Source organism: Antechinus flavipes, chromosome 1 (genome assembly GCF_016432865.1).
Source record: "Antechinus flavipes isolate AdamAnt ecotype Samford, QLD, Australia chromosome 1, AdamAnt_v2, whole genome shotgun sequence".
Lineage (NCBI taxonomy): Eukaryota > Metazoa > Chordata > Mammalia > Dasyuromorphia > Dasyuridae > Antechinus > Antechinus flavipes.
The window spans coordinates 154,417,773-154,442,462 of record NC_067398.1 but is presented as its reverse complement, the minus strand read 5'-3'; the positions used below and the strand labels follow the sequence as shown (position 1 = coordinate 154,442,462).

The following is a 24,690-nucleotide window of genomic DNA, read 5'->3' as shown; positions in this document are numbered from 1 at the left end:
CAGTAGAGGAGTGCAAAGGGGGGGGCTTCTGTTTAGTTTTGCAGTGCAAAATAAAAGATTATATGCTCCTAAACAGAAGCCCCCCTTCCCCACTTTTCCTTCCATTGTCTAAAGGAGTCCAGACTTACACCCGAAAGAGGAAATCTACCCAAGGAACAAAAGAATACTAGTAAACAACACTTTACCCATTAAGCACTTAAATGATAATTGGGGGGGGGGGGGGGGGAGCGCTGTGGGAGGGAAATGTTTATCTAAAATAATCCAATACCTGCATCTTTTAGCCATAGTTCCACTTGTTATTGCAAAGTCGCAAGTCACAATTAGGGCATAGGTCAAGGCCACTTTTTTATGAGAGGTCTTCACTCAGTTTAACCCATTCAGGTTTATTTAGGGGGAAGAGGTTACAGACAAAATAAGATAAAATAGGTGCCAGGAGTGGGAAATATGAAAGAGTTGGGAGAGCAATAAGATTTCCAAGGAAAATATGTTATGAGGCTTGGGTTTGCCATTGACCGGCAGACTAGATCCACAGAGGAATTTAGCAGATAAATGAGTTAGCTATAGTAAGAAAGATGTCCTTAAAGGGAAAGCACTATGAGGAGGAAGAGATGGGGATGCACTTCCTCCTGAAGAGGGTTTAGCAAAGATCTTCATCATGAGCAGTTCTTTTATAGGGAAAATACAGCTTTGGGAATCTCTCAGGGAAACCAGGGAAATAATGATGGGAACTCAGAGGAATACTCAAGGAGCCAGATGGATCAATACCTAGCAGACCAAGTGGAAGACTTGTCTAAAGATAATATCTCAAAAGTTGTTTAAAGATACACAGAGGTTGATAAAAGAATTCCATCTTCACTATGATTCTACACAAACAAGATAATCTGAGTCTTGGTAATGTCCAATAATGGTCAGGCTTCTTGACAAAGGGATGTGTATCTACATTAACTAAAGAGTTCCATTGGCTTGGAGTTCACAGATTTGTTTTTGTTAAGTCAATTAAATCAGTGACAGGCCCTGAATGGATACCATCTTTTGTCCCTTTCTGAATACCTGCCTCCATTAAGATGAATTCCACCTATAGATGGTTTGCTGATGGCAAGTAGCAAGAGAAAGAGCAAAATTCTTTAAAATGATAGGCTTTAGTAGATTGGATCTATACTACTCCACAATGGACACCTTCTCCTATGAAAGGTTGGCACTGAGGCAAGAAACTCCATTTTCTGGGTAAAACTCTGAGTAATGTCCCTGGCTTTAGCTATCAGCTTCCCCTCCTTACCTTCTCCAGATATGGAGGAGTAACCAAATTAGAAAAATATAAGCAGATCAGCCCAGCCACAGTGGATGTTCAGGCAAATTCAGTAATGGTGAAAAGAAGCATGGGTCTGTATACCCAGTAGGTAGTCAGAGAGAAGCAGATATCATAAAGATTTCTGAGTTTGATTCTGGAAAAATAAGGTTGCTTAAACTTATGGCTGTGATTTAATTGTGATGGGGATGAACCATATTAAGGATGACAAGGTTATTTCTGCTCAACAATGTTCTTCATGGGAGTTGCAATGTCCATCTATGAAAGAGTAATAGTTATCTTCAAAGAATAATTTCCATTATGCCCCTGATCACCAGATCAGAGGGTCAAACACATCTCATAAACTGTATCTTCAATAAATGGCACTGTTGGGATTCAGATGATCTTTGAGGTCATCTTTGAAAGACTTTGGGACTTGTCATCACCAAATCAAATAAGAGCATTTATTAAGAATAACTGAGAATCATGCACTCAGAGAGGGCCTTCTTTTAGGAATTTAGTAAGGGTTGCCCAACAAAGCAAGACAAAATTATTTAAAGAATTTGATATGTAGATTTTTGAGGTTATAGGAGGTATTTACTAACATGGGGAGATTCTAAAGTCTTGCTGGAACTGCATATGTGGTGACTCAACATACAGAAAAGCCCATGGGGATAAGGGGAATTATATTATATGTGTGGTAACATAGCAAAGGGCAGTATACAAGCTCTATTTTGGGGAAAAGATTAAAGTTTGTGGTTTAATGTCCTAGTCTACATTCTTTTGGTGCTACTTTCGTCTTTACTGATTTCTGCTGTCTAGACATGATGGATGATGGAATTGTAGACTACGTAGTGGCTATGTAATACCTGTGCCTATCAGTTAGTGATTGAGAATTTCTGTGAGGTTTGGCTGGGAAAGGAACAACTATCAGTATCTCATCAGCACCACCCAAAGAAGGGGGAGAACTCTCTAGTCCAGCACTTTTTTGAATCTTATATTTAAGATGACTTACCTTATAATAGACTGCTTTTAGATATAGTTTTACTAGACATGCTCCATCAACTTCTTGGAGATGTCTGGATCTCAAGGTCTTTGTCCAAACTAGGAGCTCCATACATCCTAGAGAAATGACCATTGGTGGATTTCTTTTCCCCTGTGAAAGTTTGGACTCCCGAAAAAGAACTTTGGAGAATCATGGACGTGAAGCTGTTGGGAGGAACCTTGCCTTCAATTAACTGGAAGTTCTGAGTAACTATGGTTAATGTCTTCACATGAAAAGAAGATTGTTAGCCGATTAGCAATCCTGAATGTCTAGATAAAGGTAAAGGAGAAACCTTCCCATTTCCAAAGAGAAGCCCCCTAGCAGAGGACTTTGTAGGGGTAAAAATTTTATGATGCTTCATAAGTCTCACAACCAACAGCACAGTTAGTGGGCTTGTCTTGGTTCAAAGCAAATCTGCTATCAGAAGAGACTGCATATAAAAGGGTGATTGTTTCTTTGCACTTCACTACAGATAATAGATAATTGCTTGGCAAGTCATCCTTCATTGTGCTCCTTCTGTTTGCTATCACCAATACACTTCAAGAAATCTCTAGGAAATGCCATCACAATGTGTAAGACTTGGTATTCCATTTATTTGAAGAAGGTGGTGGTAGTAAAACTTGGAATTTATGGTCTTTGACTTGTTCCATATTCACTTACTATAGTCTTTCATGGTATCATCATCTCATGACTTATCTTAAAAAAAAAAAAAAAAAAAAAACCTTCACCTGTACTAAGCCCCCCCTCTATTGTTGTCTAACCCAGGCTTCTGGCATCAAAGAGGTTAGAACTGTTTAGTAATATAGTCTTTTTAAAAAATAATAACTTTTTATTTTTCAAATAAATATAGTTCCAAAATTTTCTTCCTCCCTTTCCACCCTCCCTCCTCTAGGCAGCAAGTAATTCATTACAGAATATAAAATATATAGAATTTGTACAATTCTTCTTAACATATTTCTATATTCATCATGCTACACAAGAAAAATCAAATCAAAAGGGAAAAAAACAAGAGAAAAAATGAACAAACGACGACAACAACAAAAGGTCACGATACTATGCTGTAATCCACATTCTCCATAGTTCTGGATACGGATAGCACTTTCCATCACAAGTCTATTAAAATTGCCAGGAATCGCCTCATTTTTGAAAAGAGCCAAGTCCATCACAGTTGATCATCATATTATCTTATTACTGTGTATGATATTCTATTGGTTCTACTCACTTCTCAGTGATAGTCTTAAAGTTATTTAGAACGATGCCACCAAAAAATGAGGTATGGAAGAACAGTATCTACGAGGGTCCCTGTCATGTAGGCTAATTCTGGAAATCTATCAATTTTTAGTTCTTACGTGGTTTGATCTAAGGAGATATGTGCTGACTACTTTTCTGTCCTGTACTCTGGTCAGTGAGCAATCACAGGCACCCTTTTCTGTCCTGGAACTGTGACCAGAGTCCCTATTTTCGTGTGATCACATGCTCTGGTGAGCTAATGATCCTCCTTATCTTGGCTGCCACCTGGAGCTAAGTAAAGGCAATACAACAGAATCCCATGCTCAAGGCCAGTACAGGGTTCCCTGTAATCTCCTACTGACCAATTGTGTGACCTTGCCTGCGCTGGGTCTCTTCTGATCCTTGATGCAATAGACCTTTCCTGCCAACCTTCCAAGTTGTCTTGTCCTGAAAAATTGTTTCATCCCATTTGGGTTCTGTTAGCTATATAAACCTGAGGCAAGTTACTTCTGGATCAGCTTCAGCTTTCTTACTTGTAAAACTGAGATAAAAGGATTCATCTCCCAGGCTTGTTGTAAGGACCAAATAAGATATTTGTCCATAGTATCTGGCAAATAGTAAACACTACAAAAATATTAGCTATTAATATTATTATTACTGTCCTGACAGAGGAATAGACTTAAGATGCAAAAGGAGACATTTTTGGATATGGCCAATGTGGGGATTTTTTTTGATCAAGCACATTTATTACAGGGATTTTTTGTTTGGTTTAACAGGGAGAGAGGAGAAAACATTTTCATTAATTGAAATCTAATTAAAAAAATTTTAAAGGGAAAAAAAGTGAAATTAAAAAATTAAAACCCTTTATCTAAAAGGGAGCTGAACTAAATTTATAACTCATTAACTAATTTATAAGATGCACGTTTTGAAAATTGATTTTTAAAATATTAATGCAATTAATAATTCAAACTATTATAATTTAATCTGTAACTTTATTAAAGTTTTAAATATCATAAAAAATCCATCTTTTAAAATGGAATATAACCACTATTTCCTAAATTACTAATCAATAAACAATTGATAAAGGAATAACCATCAGGATTATTTAGATATAGAGTAGTTTGTCTAATGAGGTAGTGAGTGTTTAGTCATTGGAAAGGTTCAAACAATGACTAAATAACTATCTGTTGCAGATATCATAGAGAAGATTCCCAGGTTAGATGAGAAGTTGGACTTGACCTTTAGGGATGCTTCTAACTCAAAGATTCTGAATTCCGTGATACCATGTAATTTTTAATAATTGATAAAGAATGACTCTAAAAGTTAGTGTTACTGAAATAAAAGTTTTAAACAGTCTGAAATAGTTGAACAGAGCCAAAAATATATATAGTTTCTCCTTAAAATTGCTATTTAATTGCATGTAAATAAGCAGAATTGTTCAAATAAAATTTAAATTTTTTTCAAACTGTAAAATAAGAGCCTTCAAGGTTGGATCTGCTGCCCAGTCGATCTTTGCTGCCATAACGATGTGCTACAATGAAAATAAAAAATAGGTATGTTGAATATTCTTGGAGTACTAATGCTAACATTTTAATATGAGTGCTTTCTACTATAATAAAAAATTTACTGCATATTTTCTCTGTGCTTAATTTGATTCAAGGGCCTGAATTTATTTACAGAGGATGAAAGAAGTCATGGATCTTATAGTTGTGGGAAGCTTAGATGTTTACAAATAGGTATTTGTTCCTGTTAATGGTTATTTTATAATTTAAAATACCGAAGAAAAGGTAAACAGTTGGGATTAGATTTTTTTTGTTTGCTTTTTAAAACACTAATGAGGAATAGCAAGAAAGAATATTAAGAAACTTCCGGACAATTAGGTGGAGCAATGAATAGAGTCCTGAACTTGGAGCAAGAGCGACCTGAGTTCTAATTCTATCACTATTAGCTATGTGATCCTAAACAAATTACTTAACCTTCTCTGAGCCTTAGTTTCCTTACTTATAAAGTGAGAATAAATGTAAGAATCAGTGAGATAATTTACAAATCTTAAAGTAGTCTGTAAATACTATTATTAAATCAGGGTCAGTTTATACCTACAATGAAGTTCCAACATTTGCCAAATTAAGAAAAAAACCTATTTCTTATTTATAATTATATATATATATATATATATATATATATATATATAATTTTGATACTGACTAATGAACTTTAGTCCTCATTCACTGATAGGCAATAACAAACAAATAAAGCTCAGAGTATGAAGTGTAGTGAAAGAATTAACAGAATGAAAAAAGCTCTTATTAGTAATGAATTTTTTTGATAGAGAATTGGGAGTACACATTTATCTCTGTACCAATAAAAAAAAAAAAAAAAAGACTCATTTTGAAGGTTAAGTAACTCTTATAGTCTAAATGGATTTCTTGAATGCCTGAAATAAGGTTCTCTTTTTTAGTAGCTATGTTTAGTATTAATTTTAGTTGCTGTGTTATAAGCTGTTTAATAAACTATATTAGTCAATCTATATGTCTTTTCTAATCTTTTACTTCTAATTGCAAGACTTCTAAGTAATCTTACTTTGCTAAGAGAGGTTGATAAGACACAGGCCCTAATCCAAGAGAATATCAGATTTAATAACTGTCAGACTCTAGAAAGTCATTAGGCCCATGACAAGCCCATACTTCAAATGCTAGCAATAACAGCAAGTTTCATTTGTAAAGCACCAAGAAATACTAATCAAATGACCTACTTTTTCCAGTTAAAATATTTTTCCAAAACAAGTTTTTCAACATTTTGGCAATTTATAATTCTTCTTCTGTTATAAACATAAGTTCTAGAAATCATTCCTTTATCTCTATTTACTGAGGAGCAACTGCTGATTTTTGGCAACTGCTAGTCTTGTAAATAAATCATTACACTCGGAAACTTTGAGCCTCAGATTCTTCTATTTCAGATATTAAACCAAGAGCAGAAAACTAATGAAACTCAGGAGACATAATTCTGTTAGAGACTTTTGAAGCTATTCCACTGTATAACATATCCTTAGTGAAAATGCAATGAATCTATAATATGCCTCCATGAAATTTCAAGGTCACATAAAACAACATGTAACTTAAATGGTCTGGGTTTTTTTTTTTTTTTTTTTTTTTTTTTGAATAGTGGCAAATTCAAGGATACAAGATCTTGGACATATAGAGAAAATTGATAAAATTCACATTTTATGGGTAGAGGACACACTGGATCTTAGACTAGCTTGTGAATTATAACAAAAACACTTTCCTAGTAAACTATTCCTTGAACTAGGTAACCAAGTTGAACATTAGGATGTTTAGACTTTCTGGGCCCACAAAAAGAACACTTGCCCAGTAAACTGTTCCTTGAACACAGGCAACCAAATTGCTATTTTGACTACCTCTGCTTTTAATAGACCCGGTGGCTAAGCTACTGTCTAGAAAAGATTGCTTTTAGCAGCCTTAGTATTCCTAACATGGCTAAGAACCAGAATCATGGTATATAAGCTTTCTTCTCCCTGGCCCTAATTGCCAATTAGTTACCCATGCCATGTGGCCCACTCACTTTGGCAATAAAGTTTTGCCAAGTGTTCTCATTCCAATTCCTCTCCTCCTGAATCATATATGTATTTTTAAAATGCTATGGGCTGTCTCAATGGATAGTGAATTTTCTCTCATTTGAAAGCTTCAAGAAAAAAAGATGACAATTTGTCAGGTCTTTTATAGTGGAGAAATGCTATTTTAAAAATATGACTAAATCTAAAATTCTGTGATTCTATTAAATGCTTAGTGAATATTAAGTTGGAGAATCTTAGAGGTAAAAGGGCCTCAGGGACCATTCCTTTTATTTTAAAAAATGGAGAAACTTTAGTACACAAATGTCCCAAAGGTCACAAAGCACATCACTAGCTGAGATGAAACTTGAACCGGATCAGGTTCCCATTCTCTCAGGCCCATGAGCCTTCTATTACTGTACCAATTACACTGTATGCCATGAGCAATTGGCTGGTTTTGCCCTCCAAATTCATATATACATTACCTGAAAAACATTTTGAATAATGACAGTTGTGTCTATCTCCTTTTGTAGGCTTTTCTTCATTTTAATTATCAAAGGACTATTGTTCAGGAGGCTTGATTCATCTTTTTTCCTTTTATTCTCAGCCTTTATTTCTAGTACTTTTTCTTCTCCAGCTTTTTTAAACACTGTTAAATAAGACAAAATATTAAAACAATAAAACATAACAAATCAAAATTTTTAAGTATGAAAAGATACATTTGTAACATTGAAATCTGAGGGACATTTTAAGCAAGAGAAAGGAAATTTTCAACAACAATAAAGCAAGCAATTCTTTTTTTTTTTTTTGCTGAGGTAATTGGGGCTAAGTGCTTGCCCAGGGTCACATAGCTAGGAAGTGTTAAGTGTCTGAAACTAGATTTTAATTCAGGTCCTCTTGACTTCAGAGCTGATGTTCTATCCACTGCACCATCAAGCTGCACCAAACAATTCTTTTTTTTTTTTTAATTATAGTTTTTTATTGATAGAACATATGCATGGGTAATTTTTACAACATCGTCCCTTGCACTCACTTCTATTCCAGCTTTTCCCTTCCTTCCCACCACCCCTTCCCCTAGATGGCAGGCAATCTTATACAGGTTAAACATGTTAAAGTATATCTTAGATACAATATATATGGGCAGATTCATACAGTTCTCTCAAATAATCAATTCTTAAGGTATTTTCATTCATGAATTACTGACTCAGTGACAAAAGACTTGCTGATTACCTAGTGATTTACCTTCTAAAGCTGATTTGGATCCAGGTTCATAGTGCTTTTAAACTTTTCTTCCATAAAAACATCCCCCAGTACAACTTCTAAAATATTAATCTATAAATCAGGTGCCAAAAATCCACTTAATCTTTCACTTTTAACAGTCACCTCCAGCTTTTAAATAGGTAGAAGAATATGAAGATGGCTACTTATTATTACTGTAATAATATAGAACTTTGTCCATAGGGATAGACAGACAGGATTTGTCTTAGAAAGACACTGGAAATGGATGAGTTGGGCCTAGAGTTAAATATGAGAACAATGAATTTGAATGCTTTTGATACAGTGCATCATTGAAATGACTCCAAACTTCTTCCTCCAACAAAAGAATGTTTTGTAAGAATGAAGAAGCACATGGTACAACATTTCACATACAAGCTATGATGAAAAGTGTCTAAAGCTAATGCCATCAAAGAAACACATGAACAAACTTTTGACCATAGACTGGTCAAATGAGGAAAAAAGCCTAAAGATAGGCTACATGGGCCACTGGAAAAGAATATGAGGTAAATGTGACCTTCAAAGATATGGAGCCCAATCTTTCAACTTGTAGCATCTCTTTTCACTTTCTGCACTTGAAGTTGTCAGATATACTGTTCAGTATTATCTTTAAAATTCTGAGTCAGTGGGACAAAACAGATGATGCTAGAGACACAGCTACTTTCAAGGGAAGAAATAGTGAAAGCACAAGGCTTTCAACAGACTATATATTATATACTGGGCATTCTATTAAGTGCTTTACAAATGTTATTTCATTTGATCTAGGATAAAAGAAATGGTTCTTTGGCTCAACCCAGCTGCCCAGTAGACCTAGCCCTAAATGCTTCCAGACCTTTAGAAATGTCAGTATTAACATGTGTTAAAAGATTTAGAGTCTCCATCTACTAATTTTTTCCTTTTTAAAAATTTTTTTTATTATAGTTTTTTATTTACAAGATATATGCATGGGTAATTTTTCAGCATTGACAGTTGCAAAAACTTTTGTTCCAATTTTTCCCCTCCTTCCTCTACCCCCTCCCCAAGATGGCAGGTAGATCAATACATGTTAAATATGTTAAAATCTATGTTAAATACAATATATGTATACATTTCCATATAGTTATTTTGCTGCACAAGAAGAATCGGACTTTGAAATAGTGTACAATTAGCCTGCGAAGGAAATCAAAAATGCAGGCGGACAAAAATAGAGGGATTAGAATTCTATGTAGTGGTTCACACTCATTTCCCAGAGTTCTTTCGCTGTCCACCTACTAGTTTTTAAAGAAACAATGATGACATATACTCTCTATCTCTCTTATTTTTTGGAGATTATAGGATTCAATTTGCAGGCTTCTGTTTTTTTGGATATGAACAATTCAAGAACTTGCTTTGCCTGTGCATATTTGGTTACCAGAGGGTGTATGTTTATTTTTTAGAACAGGTATAAAGCTGGGGGGGAGGGAAGAAGGAAAGAAATTAAATTTTTGCTCTCTGAAAAAAAAAATAAAAGAACATGTATTTTCTTCCACATGCTAACATTTTAATCATTAATTTAGGGATGTCTGACAGCCAGAGATATTAGCAGACCGAGGTACAAAATGTAATGCAGAACAACTAAGTGGTTGTGCATCTAAACATCTCATATTTGATTTGGTATGATTAGCAAAGATATGAAAATAGCCATTAACTTTGTTTTCATGAACTGACAGTGTAGTTTGTGTTTATTTTGTAGCACTGAGATAAAGGAGAGACAGAAAGAGGTGGAGAAGAAAGGGAGAGGGGAACAGTAGGGGAGGAAAGGGAAAGAGAGATAAAAGGGCAAAGAGAGGGAGAGGATGAAGGAAAAGCAGAGGGAGAAGGGAGAGGGAGAAAAAAAGGGAGAGGGACAGGGGAAGGAAAAGGATTGGGGTGGTGGGGAGAAGTGGGGAAAAAGAGAAAGGGGGTAAAAGAAGGAAGGGGAGAGAGAAAAAGGAGGGAGAGGGAAGAGAAAGGGAAAAGGAAAAGGGGGAGAGGGAGAGAGGGAAGAGCAAAGAGGGGAGAGGAAGAGGAAGGAGAGAAAGGAGAGGGAGGAGGTTTCCTGTTATAAAAGTAGGAAAAGATATAAAAAGAATCCACAGGATGGACAAACCAGGAGGGATTGCTCTCTGTATAACTGAAGAGAATAACCAACCATACCAACAAAATTCACACATTCATTTCAGTAAGTTATAGGAATTTTACATACTTAATCTCTTCTTCTTAACTTCCAGCATTTTCTCCTCCAGGTCCCGAGTTAGCTATTAAATAAATTTAAAAATGGGAAATAAGCATTTTTCCAGCAAACTACACAGTCCATAAGCACTGAGTAAAATATCTACTATGTGCCAGGCACCTTGCTAAATGCTGAGGAATCAAAGCTTAAAGACAGTCCTGGCTCTTGAAGGTCTAAAAGTCAAAATTATGGGAAACAAAAAGCAAACAACTATGTACAAACAAGATATATGAAGGATAAATTGAAAATAATCAACAGGGATTTAGAAATATGAATGACTGAATATGAATATTCAGAAAATTTCAAATCACCATCAGGGCAGCTACTTCATCTTACCTACTCCCCTCATGGTAATACCCCAGGATTCAGAATTCAAGAAACTTAAGAATAGACACAAGACTTCAAAGACCATCAGTCTTACTTTTAGAAGAGGATATGCTAAAGAGGGGAGCCTGAGAAGTAACCCCAATAGAGATTAGGCTTAGCGATTGTTTCTCACAATCATCTCAGACTCAAAGTAAAATTCTTACTCCCTCCTCCTCCAAGTCTTTGGCAATGTCAAATGATTTAGCATCAGTAACTACTTATTTATCAGTGGAAATTAAAGATGCAGTATTATCTATTTTCCTGTTGTACTGTAAGGACTAAAGGACCTTTCCATCTCACCTATACCTTAACCCTCTTATAACTTGTTTTCCTAATTAGAAATGTGAACTTCTTCTCATCCATGCAATGATCCAAGACAACTACAAGGGATTCATGATGAAAAATGCTGACCACATCCAGAAAGAGAACTATGGAGTATGGATGCAAATCAAAGCATACAATTTTTGCTTTTTGGTTATTTTTTGCTTTTCCCTTGTGTTCTGAGTCTTCTTTCACAACACAGTGTAGAAATATGTTTAACATGATTGTACACGTAGAAGCTGCTTCCTCTCTTGGAGAAAAGAGGGAAGGGAAGGAGAAAAATTTCGAACTCAAAATCTTACAAAGACGAATGTTAAAAACTATCATTATACATAAGTAGAAAAAAATAAAATATTAAGTTTAGGAAAAAAAAAAGAAACGAAAGCTCAAGAGAAATAACTTTTCAATTTATATTCCCAGAATTCAGCCTGATACTTTACACAGTAAGCTTTTAATGACTGTTTTTCCATTCATTTTGGCATATGTCTACCACTTTCCCTTCACTTTATCGCCTTAAAGGTAGAATATTAAATATTTTAAATAACTAATTTGGTAGAGATGTAATAGCATACTGGATAAAAAATGCAAACAAGAGGTACAACTAAGTGACAGTGGATAGAACATTGTCTCTAAGGGTCTGGAGAACCCGAGTTCAAATTCAACTTCATCTTATTAGCTATTTGACCATAGGCAAGTCATATATCCTCATGTTTTAGTGGGGCCACCATTAATATGTGTGGTTACATGGGCAAAACATAGATTTCATTTCCTTATCTATTTTTAAGGTACACAGATGGGAAAATTGAAAATGCTAAATCTGGTTGAATCCAGCAAATACAATTAAAATATAAGTTTTTAGGACAAAGATTTCAAAGGAGGACCTACTTAGTCCCCCAATACTTTACTGATCTAAAAGACCAGAAGAACTCACAGAGTCAAGCATCCAACCAAATCAAAACTAACACAAAAAGAAAAGGGTTTTGATCTATAGATGATACTTGCCCCTTCAACTGGGTTTCAAAACATTTGCTAATTAGCAAGTGGACTACAAAAAAATTCTAACCAATGATTCTAGTTCACATCTTTTAAGATTGAGAATGTGGTTCTTTGCAACATTTTTTAAAAAAATGTTTTTATTGAGACATTTTGTTTTTATATCTCCTTTCTTTCCTTTATAACCAGAAATATATCCTGATAAAACCAAAACCATTCACCATCTATACAAATTAAAGACAACTCAGTGCTCATTATCACCCTCTTCTCAACTTTTCTCTGAGGCACAGACCATGCCCATCTAAATTTACTTGCCTTAGCATTCTGCACACAAAAGACATTCAATATATTTTTTAAATTAGAAAAAATTGTTAAGATGAATATGGTTATACCAATCAATCAACCAGTCAAGTCTTTCTATTTTTAATGTACCATTACAGTCATCTTAAATGTTGTTTGTTTGTTTGTTTTCTGACTGTGGCTATTTCAATGGTATCAGTTCATAAATATACATTGATAGAAACATTCATTTTAATCAACTTCTACTATCATAAAACAACCTAAGTATTCCAAGGAATTCCATGTAATAGAAATTTGCTTGTATTATGAATTAATAAATTTTCACTAACTGTCATGAGGAACTGTGTGTTTGGGACTCCAACTCTGCAGTATACTAACATATTTCAAGTTTATTTGACTACATAAAGTATGATCAGATGGTATGCTTTAGGAAATTTCTTTCTCCTCAGAAAGAACACTGAGGCAGGTAAATTTAGATAAGCATGGTCCAAGCCTTCAGAGAGTGTAAAGTTGTTCAATATTTTTGGATTTAAATTGGAGAAAGAATTCATAGAAATGAAAAACAGGTGGCATAAGGGATGAAGGAGAGACAAGAATTAAAAAAAAAAAAAGCCAAAATGGCTCAGATAATTATATTGTTAATGACAGAAGTGTGAACATTTGGAAAAGATAGGATTGGTTTAGGAAAAACAATAGTTAGTTAAGCTTAGTGTTTAGGTAAGGACTAGAGATAAAGCAGAATCATTGCAAAGAAGTGATATTTGAAATTATCAGTAGATAAGTTATATAGCATGGAAGACACAAACCTGCTGTGCTTTCAGGATTGAACCATTAACAGTTAAAATGCTTTTCATAATTGCCAAGATTGGTCTAAACAAGGAACAACAAGAAAAAATGTGAATTACAATAAATTTATTTCTCATTAACAAAAGAATTAAGTGGTAGTTAGGGATGTATTGATGTTTATTAAACCAAATGTTTACTATGATAAACTTTTGCGCCACAAAAATTTAATGAAAAAAACCAAGTTGTTACTAGATGACACATGACTTAGCTTAAAATCTTAAGAGATATTGCGCTGGAAACAAAATGTTGGTCACTAAAATAATAATGTAAGTCTTATAATGTAATAAGTTTTTAAAAATACCATATTTAAAGGGATAATAAATTCCCCTGAAATCAACTTGAAACCTAAAGGACAACCTGGATTTTAAATAAAACCAGGCATCACTTCTGCCTTATTCCATTCTAAGAGTCAGAGAAGACAATTTTAACTTTGGCCAAACAAAGGTTGTTCGATAAGGTGTATATACGCTACATGAATCAACCAGATCTACATATTTTCTTAATGCTCATTCATAGAATGAATGTTGGAACTAAATTCATCTTCCATCAAATGAATCCTACCCAAGATCTATTCTTATACCCATCCTTCCCAATTCTGTTCTGTAAGTTGTCTGCTTTTTCATCCAGTCCTTTTCAAAAGCACCTTTAGACTTCTCCAGATTTAGTTTAGAATTCACTACTCACCAATACAGTCCAACTCTCTAATTACACTTTCATACTCCCTGCCAATGCTACACATGAAAAGGTTTCAACCTATGTTGTTTCTGCTAATTTTAGTTATATATAAAGTAATCCCTATCCCTTGCTCTTATTCCTTCCCCAATAACACTATTACCCTCTGAGCCCCTCAGAGATATTTTCATTTTCTGGTCATACACTTAAAACCACCAACCCATAAAAATGGTGGGTTTTTTTCTTTGATGCCTAAAATATCTCTTTGATTGCCATGACTTTATAGTTCCACTACTTGTTGACCATGAAAGAAAGGCATTTTATCTTAATAATCTGTAAAACCAAACTATACATGACAGATTTCACTCAAGTTTATTTCTGTCTTCATAAAATCAAGAAAAATTTAAAATCTTACTCAAAATCACCATCCTTTTTTTCCAGTTTTTTCTCAAGGGCGTGTGCAACCTGGATCCTGGAATAATGCAAAATATTTTATTACATAACAAAGAAACACATTCAGGACAAATCAACTAGAGAAAACAGCATCATGCATTATGAGTTGAAAATACCACACATATTTCTGTAGTTGTTTTTGTAAATTTAAGCATATGGCAAAAGCTTTGATGCTGTACAGATCATCTTGTTTCCTAAACCATACTTTTACTACTATTACTAAATATCCTTTTACAACATACTTTTACTACTAAAGTACAAAGGATATGTACTTTCTTTCTAGCTCTGATTTAGCTTACTAGGAGGTCTTCAGAAATTGCTATGGCCAAAAAAGTTCATCACTTCATACCCCACACCTTGATAGGTCTCTCCAAATTTACCGTGGTTAGTCTTCAGATGACAGTCACAGTTCATTATTAGGCCTATCCTTCCTTGGAAGACTTCCCAGCATGGAAAAATCTGCTCAGTTTATGCTTTGGCAATATCAACTCAACAATAGGAATCTGATAATTTTCTCTAATTCCATAAACTATTACATTGGGGTTTTGACCAGTATTGGATTACATCTGCAATTAGTTTTGTTTAATAAAACAAGATAAAGCTCCAGTGCAAAATCAATAACTTAATATAATAAAATTCCGATAACACAAAAGATTCCAATAGTTCCTATTCAATAGAAATAGGAATTGGTCTGCATTTTTAAGAAAATGGTGCTTTATTATGAATTTCCGGTTCATTTTCATTATTTGAGAATGACAAGTCTTTTCCAATTATTAAATTAGTACCACTTTAAGATTTGCAAAGCACTTTATATATAATACATGAGAGAGAGAGAGTGCAAAGCAATATATATATTTAATTTGCTTCTTACAACAACCCTGAAGAGTTTGGAGATATTATTATCCCAATTTTACATATGAGGAAACTGAGATAAAGGTTGTTACTTATCCAGGGTCACATAACTACAATGTTTAAAGTCAGATTTAATAAACTCATGTCTTCTTGACGGAAGTTCTGGATTCTATTCACTCTACCACCCAGATATTACTTCAAATGAATACATTCAGGCAATAACATTTTTTATTTTGTTTAATAACTTTGAACCCCAGATTACCTTTTTAAAGCTAGAGTTTTTGCTTCTAACTCAATCTTCATTTCTTCCATTTTCCTTTCTAGATCTTCAATCCTATTAAGCACCACCACAACAAAAAATAATGGAAGTTATTTGTAAAAGCTGAAGGAAATCATTTTGTATTTCTGGAAAGTTTCAAATGCACTATTACTGTCAAGAGAATAATTTCATTCTGCGAATGAGAAAAAATGTACCATTTTATGCTGTAATAAAAGGGAATGGAAGGAATACAATATTTTCCAGCTAATTATTTTGAAACAATATTTATGACTTCTACAAATTTCCACATCTTAGCCTTTCTTTAGAGCTGAACTTAAGTATTTCAACAAGTTTATTTCTCATACAGGTTTGTACTAATTACAAACTAGTGTTTACTATTGCTTAGTTTTATCTCTCCAGGCATGTTGTTTCCCCACTATCAGAATGTAAGATCCTCAAGGATAGCCCCTTTCTCTTTTATATTTGTATCTAGAGTACTTAGCAAAGTGAATAGAAAAAGAATAAACATTTAGTAAATTCAGAGTTTTTTGGATGAAAACAAGCACCCGTGACATTAAATCTCAAGATAAAGTGAATGGAAGTTAACATCCGAGAAGGAGATGGGAATAAGTACTTATTAAGCACCTACTATGGCCAAATTCTATCCTAGAAATTTCCTTGTTATTATCTCATTTAATAGATACAACAACCATGAGGAAGGTGAAAGGAAATATTTCTTCAAGTAACATTCTACAAAAGGAAATTAAGAACATACTTTTGAATTAAGTTATCTTCTGTACATTCTTCTGTAGGACTCATTTTACCTACAAAATAAGCAATATTTTAAAAGTTACTAATATAGCTTCTAGATGAACATACATACAAAACAAAAAGGATTTTCACAAATATCAGTTCTCATCAGAAGCTGAGTACAATTTAGTTTAAGCTAAAGAGGCAGAAAAGGAAAAACTCTTAAAGCCATGAGAAACTTATCAATCTAGTTTTCTCAAGGAAAAAATAAAGATACCACTATTATTGCAACAGGCTAACTTAGCAGGCTCCCTAAATACTATAACATCTGACACATTGGTTTATAAACAAGTTTGATGGAGGGGACCTGTAAGTTATTCAAGTTTTAATTATGAAAATTTGCAGAATCAAGAGGTGAAAAGGATTTAAAAAAAAAAAAAAAAGGATAAAGGAACCACTTTTAAATAGTTGATATCAAAGACTCCCACAGATATTCAAATACTTCATTTCCTAGCCTTAAACCTGTCTTTAGTTAGAGAAATCATATTTTGTGATGCATAAATCTTTTTAAAATGTAAAGAAAATGTTGTGAAAAAGTACAGGATTGGTATAGATTATACCTAGATTTGTAATACCTAGATTTGTAACAGAGAAGGCAGCCAAGATCCTTACAGTTAGAAACTTCCATTAGTAAAATGAAGGGAAATGATAGGATAAGTTCTATAACCAATAAGCAACAAGCATTTAGTTTAAGTATCCGCTTTGTATCAGGTACTATTGTTGGGTGCTAGAGAAATATAGCCATAAATAAAGCAATCCTTACATTTTATGTAAAGAAAAAAGCACATACAAAAATATATACAAAAGAAATCCAAGGGGATTATGTCTAGAAGAAGAAAGAGACCTACAAAGTTCAGCTATCAGGCCACTTGTTATCATCGCCTTATAAGAGTATGGAAAGGAACATCAGAGGTTACTTTTTTTATGGGGTCACTGGGAAGAAGTTTTCGATGAACCAGAAAGGGAATCTCAGAATACAGTTTTGTTGTCCTGTCATTTCAATGACCCTATTTGAGGTTTTCTTGGTAAAGATACTGCAATGGTTTGTAATTTGTTTCTCCAACTCATTTTAGGGATGAGGAAACTGAGGCAGACGGGGTAAGGTGACTTGCCCAAGTTTACATATCCAAGAACTCATTTCCTCTGACATCACAAAATGATTATAATCTATAACACTCATTTTAATCCTTAATCCTTCGGATGCTGTTTACAGCATATTCAACACCTCAAGATGAAATATGAAACAACATCATTATTTTATATGGATAACTTGTTCATACAACTAGATTAATAGGGCTTACTATATAGGGCTTTAAAAATGTAATTGGTCCAAGCCTCTCACTTTACATCTAAGGAAATGGAAGCAGAAAGAAGTGATGTACCTTGTCCAAGTTCACACAAAAAAATCAACAGTAGAACCAAGATTTGAACACAGGTCTGACTCAAATCTAGTACTTTTTTACTTTTCAGACTCTGAAAGTTCTTGAAGGTCAAGGAGGGAGTCCAAATTTTATTTTGTAGCACTATTAGAGAAAAAAAAGATACACACAAATTTGGGCAATGAATATCTGAACACGCACAATTTTCTGTGAAATTTGGCAGTGAGGTGTCACAGTGGATAAGAGTGCCAGGCCTGGAATCAGGGAGATTCATTTTGCTGAGTTCAAATCTGGCATCAAACATTTCCTAACTGTGTCTCTCGGAAAGTCATTTTATCCTGGCTTCATCAGCTTCCTAATCTGTAAAATGAGTTGATGAAAACAGCCAACTATTTCAGTTATCTCTACCAAAAATGGGGTCATGAAGAGTCAGGCAAAACTGAACAACATAAACAATTTATCAGTTTTCTATTATTCTCTCTGCAATTAAAGCCAAAGACAACAAAAGTTAAATGAAAACTTACTTGCTTCAACCTCTGCCTTATATTCCAATAGTTGTTGTTTAATTTGATTCTTTAGTCTATAAATGGAAGAAAAACACTATTAGAATAAGGTAGTGATTTCTATAGGAATATAATAGTATTATATAGTCTTCTAAATATAATACACTACCACATATTTCCACAGGAATCTGTCAAATTTTGGAAAAGATAACTAAAACTTTCTAAATTTTCTACAGGTTAAGAGGAAAATAAAAATCAGTATATGAAAATGTACAAAGAATTAAATTTATTGGTTTACCCAATAAAAAACTGGTCAATGACTATTTAAGGTCAAGAATATGTCCAATATTTTTAGAGAAGGGATTGTGTCCTGCTGCTCTTTGACTGCAAAGAAATGGGTCACTGCTGGGGGCAGTTACAGAATGAACAATCAAAAAAGTTAAATCCCCTCCTTTAGGATATTTAAAGCTATACTCAAAACTAAAAGTGACTGTTTCAAAGTTTTTAAATAATTCAACACACACTAGGTAAAACAGAAATCATTATGTAAATAATTAGTTTTATGAAGAAGTCACATGAACATGGTACCAATTTCAAATGCCGTGCTTCTTTTTGGCAAGGCTATCATTTCTTTGCTTGATCATTAAAATATCCTGGAGAGGGGCAGCTAGGAGGCCTAGTGGATAGAACACCAGCCCTAGAGTCAGGAGGACCTGAATTCAAAATCCAAACTCAGACAATTAACATTTCCTAACCATGTGACTCTGAGCAAATCACTTAACAGCCCCCTCAACTCCCCACCCCTCATTGCCTCGAACTCCTCCAAAAAAAAATTTAATTTAATTAAAAAAAAAAGTCCTGGAGATAAATGGTTTGAGGCAACGTTACAAATTTTTAAAATGCTGTTTGAGTAAGTTTGATGATTAACTCCATGTCACTCTGTGAACAGAGGATGGTACTTTCAAATAAAAGAACCCTTTTTTGAGGATTTAAAAAATAAAATAAAAATTTAGACAGGGAAAATAACCAAATATTATTAACTAGCGGTATGAAACTGCTCCATAATTTCAATCCTTCAAAAAGCAGGGGATTTACTGTTTATACTTTTCCGTTGGTTCCCAATGAAATTGCTTTTAAAAAGGTGGAGGGACCTCTCCAGTAGCCAAACATAGTTTACCCAAGAAAGAGCTATTTGCTTAAAAAACAGCTTAATTAGCTAAGTAAAGCGGTAGCAAGGGGAGAAAAGGATAAACATTAAAATTTGGAAGGACCCTCATGGCCAAGAAACTGCCCTGCCTAAATCCTGAATTTCAGACACTAAGTAGATTATCTCAAATTAACAAGGTTCAGATCAGAAAATAATGAACTGGTGGAGAATCGAAGCCTGTAAACAGATAATTCCTCCACTTGGCTAGCCGGGGCTGGGCTACTTTTAGCTCCCTGACAGCTCAGCGGCTTCCTAGTTTGTAACGTGAGAGTTTGCATGGTCTAAAAGAAGCCAGCGACGACTTTCAATTTTGGGTTCTTAGAGCCGGGGGTGGAGCTAAACTTGGAAGGGGAAGGGCTAAGAACCTGAGCAGCTGCCGAACCATATTCCACTCCTCATCCTCCTCCTTTTCTTTTTCTCCAGCCTCTTTGGTGTAGGACGCGGCTGGAGGGGACTCAGGTCTGCTCCGGTTAGGGGGCAAGGTCTGCTGGGCGTCGGAGTCCGGCGCAGAGTCTGCAACGTCCGGGCAAGGGATGGGCGTTAGGCGCTGGGATCTCCGCACCAGCTTCTCCTCTCCCCATACCTCCTTGCCTAAGTGGCCGGACGCGACAGCCGGCACTTTATCCCCAGCTCCCGTCCGGTGCGTAGCCTCTGTAATGCGCGGCGTTTCCTCGTCCTCTCCTCCAGCCGCGGACAGGGCCGGGGCAGCCGCCACCGGCCTACCGAACCCGGTCCCTTGTATGTGCTTCTCTTCCTCCCGCCCTCTACCATCTCCGCTGGTGCTGCTCCTGCCAGGCCGGGGCGTGGTGCCCGGCTCCGGCCCTGCCTCCCTTTCCCCCAGCGAGTTCCCGCCCGTAGTACTTTTGGCGTTCACAGGTGTAGCACTCTGAACTTTAGCGTTCCCGCTAGTACCGCTTTTGGGGCGCAGGGGCCTGGGAATCCGGACTTCCTCTTCTTCCTCTCGCATAATCAAGTCCCGACTGATCCTGCTCTTGGAGCGCAAGGACCTGTTGTTCCCTCCTTCCTTTTCCTCCTCCTTCCGGGGACACTGGTTTAAATTATGTTTGGCGCCTGGGGCACGGGTCCCCTGGACCTCCACTTCGCCCTCCTCCGGGGAGTTGGGGCCGAGGGTGCTGCGATCCGGCCGGACCTCCTCCTGGTCCTGCTGCGCATTCGTGCCGGTGCTGCGATCCGGCCGGACCTCCTCCTGGTCCTGCTGCGCATTCTTGCCGGTGCTGCGACCTCGCACTTCCTCCTCTTTTCCTCGAGAGCTCCTGGGGCCACTGCGCTTGACTCGCCGGGACTCGGAGGTCAGCGCTCCCTCGTCCTCCTTCAGGGTATGTGTTCTAGAACGGCGCAGAGCACGCAGCGATCGGCCGCTCCGTGCTTCCTCCTCCCTGGGAGAGTAAAGGCTGGAGCTGGGCGTGGCGCTTTGAACGGCTAGCTGCTTCTCTTCCACTTCTTCCACCTTTTTCTCCTCCCCCACCTCCTCCCGAACGTTCACACCCCTGCTGCGCAAAGACCGCCTGGGCCTGGGGCCGAAGCGAGGCGTGGCTCTTGGAACCTCCTTCTCTTCCTCCGGAGCATTCCGGCGGGTGCTGCTACTGGTAAATTGGGGCTGGGCGCCCAGCACCCCTTCTTTTTCCTCACTCTCTTCAGCGTCTGCAGCCTGGTGGGAGCGGCGCGTGCTCTGCCGGGTCCTGGCGCCCCGCACTTCCATGCCCGGACCGGGACTTAGGCGGTGAAGAAAACACCCAAGATTCCCGCGTTCCGCTGCGTTTGGAACTTGTAAGGTCACGTGTTGCAGGAGGCGGAGACAGAGGCGGGGCTGGCCGCCTAGGGGCGGACCTTGGGCCAAAGTTCAAGGCTCCGCGTTCCCAGAGCACCACTTGCTGTTCTTGCCCTCTTACCTAGCTAGCGCTGTCAGTCTTGCCCTTGCCCTTTCTCTTTTCGTGCTGTAGAAAAAGTACTGGGATTAATAAATTCATTTCTGGAAAGAATCCTGGGGGTCCCTTAAGAGATTTTACCAAGGTCATAAGGCAGTCCCTAACGGGTGGGATTTTGTTCTTTTTAAAAATTCTACATCACATCTCCTGGATAGAGGAGGAGGAGGGAGGGTAGAGAAAGAAAGAAATCTAGCAGATATTTGAATAATTTTCAATGACCCCATCACTACTATGTCTTGTATGAGGCATGAAGTATCCTCGAGATTATCATTTCCATTTTCCATGAGTTACTTTACCAGGCAGATGGACCGGACACAGCAAGACTGTGGAAAATAGAAATGTTAATTTTGGGGGTACCTTCACAATCTGTTTCATAAACTCCATTTACTCTTTCTGTCCAGCTGATCAATGGAGGGGCTCTACTTATGTAATAGAATACTTGGCTTAGTTAAGAGTCAGAAAATCGGGTAGGAGCCTAGATTTCAAGACATGCACAAGTCATCAATTCCAAGTTTGATATAAGATGATAATATTGGCTTTGCTAGGGTTGGTATAAGGAAAATAGGGTTTGATATGTTATATAAATGTGGATTTCCTTTTCCTTATCTACCCTGCTCCCCACATCCCTTACTCTGCTAATCTCGAGTTTTGTTAGTTGTGATTTTTCCCTCCTTTAAAGATCGCATTAATCTCAAACCATTTTTTTCCAAATATCTTTTACATAGTTTGTTTTTCATGATCCTATTAGGGGTTTTCTTGGCAAAGATACAGCAGTTTGCTATTTCCTTTTCCAGATTATTTTTCAGATGCGGCAAATAGGGGTTACGTGACTTTCCTAGGATCATACAACCAGGAAGTATCTGAGGCTGAATTTGAACTCAGCCCTTCCTGACTCAAAACTGGGTAGTGTTACCTACTTTGTCATCTACCTCACCTACTTAATACTTGGCTTTACCTTTCTGGAACTAGACCTGGTTTAAAAAAATTAGGATTGCCCTAGGTTAGTTACAGTGACAAAAAGCTAAAGGGATAATGGAGTATATTTATTCTTATTAGCATTTCTTGATATTTTCACACACTTGAAATTGAAATCCATCATGTAAGGGCAACTAACAAATGATTAAAACAAGAAGAAAAATAGATTTCAAAATTTACTTTAGTGTTTAGCATTTTCCATCTTTATTGATGTCCCTTGGATTAAACAAATTCCTGTGACTGCTTAGAATACATCCAAAAAATTCAACCTATGGGAAGCCTTTTCCAATTCCTTACTCCTCTATAGTGCTTTTTTGTAAATATTTCTTTGCTCATTTTCTCCATTTCTGCATGAGGGCAGGAACTTTGTTTTGCCTCTTTGTATCCCCAACACTGAACTCAATGCCTGACTTATTATAGTAGACACTTGATAAATATTTCCTGACTCATTGAACCTGGACTCCCTTTCCCAACCACAACTGATCTTTTCATTCTATTCAACATATTTCTAGTATTTAATATTTTAGAAAAAGATATACCATTTATGTAAGAGTCCCTCCTCATATGCAGTTTATCATCCAATAATTTTTATCCTATTGTAGTTTCTTGCAATTATTTTTAGCTTCAGATTGACAAATTGCTGATATTTCTATAGCATGAAGCACTTTATTCAGAACCTCCTTGAGGTATATGTCTAGCAGTGGAATGTTTTTAAGCCAGTTTCCAAATTGCTTTCCAGAATAGTTGTTTCAGTTAATATTTCCAACTGTGCCCAAATCCCTTCAACATTGACTATTTCCAGGTTCCAGTTGACTGAGTGTAAAAGTAAAACCTCAGAATTATTTTATTTCTGTTATTAGAGGTTTGTTTATTAACAGTATTTTTGTGAAAACAAAATTTGAATAAAAAAAATTGACCCTGATAATTTTCTTATCAAGTTCTGTATTTTCCAATTGAAACATTCCAAGTGAGATATCAGTTTATACCTATCAGATTGCCTAACTGAAGGAGAGTGACTGATATTGGAAGGGATATGAAAAAACTGGAACACTAATTCATTGTTGGTGGTATATGATTATGATGGAATATTATTTTGCTAATAATTAGCTTGATCTTAAAATAAAAAACACAAAAAATATATATATTTGTGTCTAATGGCAACTATGTTTAGGGGAGGATAGGGGAAGGAAAAAATATATAACAAACTTAATATCCAAGTATCTTATAAAATGCAAATTTAAAATGAATATCAAGCTTTACATAATACATTTATAACGTATAATTTTTAGATGTTATACTGTTATGAAATTCTTGTTTCATAAATTAAAACCTTCCGTATCTTAAAAATATATTTTGTCACTTTCTTTGCCATGGAACTGAAAGCAGTTTTTTTGTAGCGTTATTGCAAAATAAGTGAAAAAATATATTAGTAATATTTTGTGTTAACCAAATTCTATCTAAAGTATAGGGGAACTATGTAAGAGCAAAACAGAGGTATAATATAGTGGAAATTTGGAGTCTTAGATTAGATTATCAAAGGGGAAATGTCAGATTTCAAAACACAGTATACCTCAGAAAAGGTAAATTTTAAATCTGCCTGATAAAGAAATGGGAAATAGATCACAAGAGTCCTACAAGGCACCAACTTATTTCATTGTTGATTAAGAATTGGAAGGGAATATCAGTCAGCCAATTCTATGTGTAGAAACCAGTTTTAAGTAGAAGAGCCTGTTCTGAAGTATTTTATAGTTGTTAGGGTTGAACCATACTCACAGAGTAATACATACAAAGGTCCACCTGAAACAGATACACTATATTTTATTTGGCTATTTGCCCATTAGTTGAACATATAAAAAAATCAAATACAAAAAAATTATACTGAATTCTACCTACAAGTATCACCATCTTTATTCTTGAAAACAGATGTAGACCATTTTAAAATTGTTTAGAATGAAGCTGCAAAGTGCAGAATTCGAGAAGCATTTGGTTCTACCCTATTATAACATCATTAGAATAAATGAACATATACAATGAGTCAAAATGGGAACCTAAGAACACATTAACTGAACCCTTTCACTCCCAAGATCTTCTTGGGTTGCATGTCTGAAATTACCTTTATTGATACTAGGATTGATGGACAAAAGCTCTGGCATGGAGCTTTATATGGAGTTTGGA

The 24,690-nt window shown here is 35.9% G+C and overlaps 1 protein-coding gene across 1 annotated transcript; it reads right to left on the bottom strand.

Annotated features, from left to right (window-relative positions):
• Window positions 1–3,136: 3,136 nt before the first annotated feature.
• On the bottom strand, window positions 3,137–23,814 carry CENPH (centromere protein H). Its single transcript, XM_051991662.1, has 9 exons — window positions 19,960–23,814; window positions 18,409–18,464; window positions 16,471–16,519; window positions 15,699–15,770; window positions 14,547–14,603; window positions 13,420–13,483; window positions 10,607–10,658; window positions 7,614–7,777; window positions 3,137–5,091 (listed from the first exon to the last, which is right to left on the bottom strand). Exons 1-9 carry the CDS (start codon window positions 21,312–21,314, stop codon window positions 4,999–5,001), a joined length of 1,962 nt encoding a protein of 653 aa, XP_051847622.1. The 5' UTR covers window positions 21,315–23,814; the 3' UTR covers window positions 3,137–4,998.
• Between the last annotated feature and the right edge of the window lie 876 nt (window positions 23,815–24,690).

Bases quoted from the DNA above. Each gene is read 5' to 3' on its own strand.
- CENPH (XM_051991662.1), bottom strand. From the start codon at position 21,314: ATGGAAGTGCGGGGCGCCAGGACCCGGCAGAGCACGCGCCGCTCCCAC. The intron at 15,771-16,470 runs GTATGTTCTTAA...GGTGCTTAATAG, and splicing joins GAAGATAACTTAATTCAAAA to GATTGAAGATCTAGAAAGGA. The intron at 13,484-14,546 runs GTAAGATTTTAA...TTCCTTGTTTAG, and splicing joins AAAAAGGATGGTGATTTTGA to ACCAATCTTGGCAATTATGA.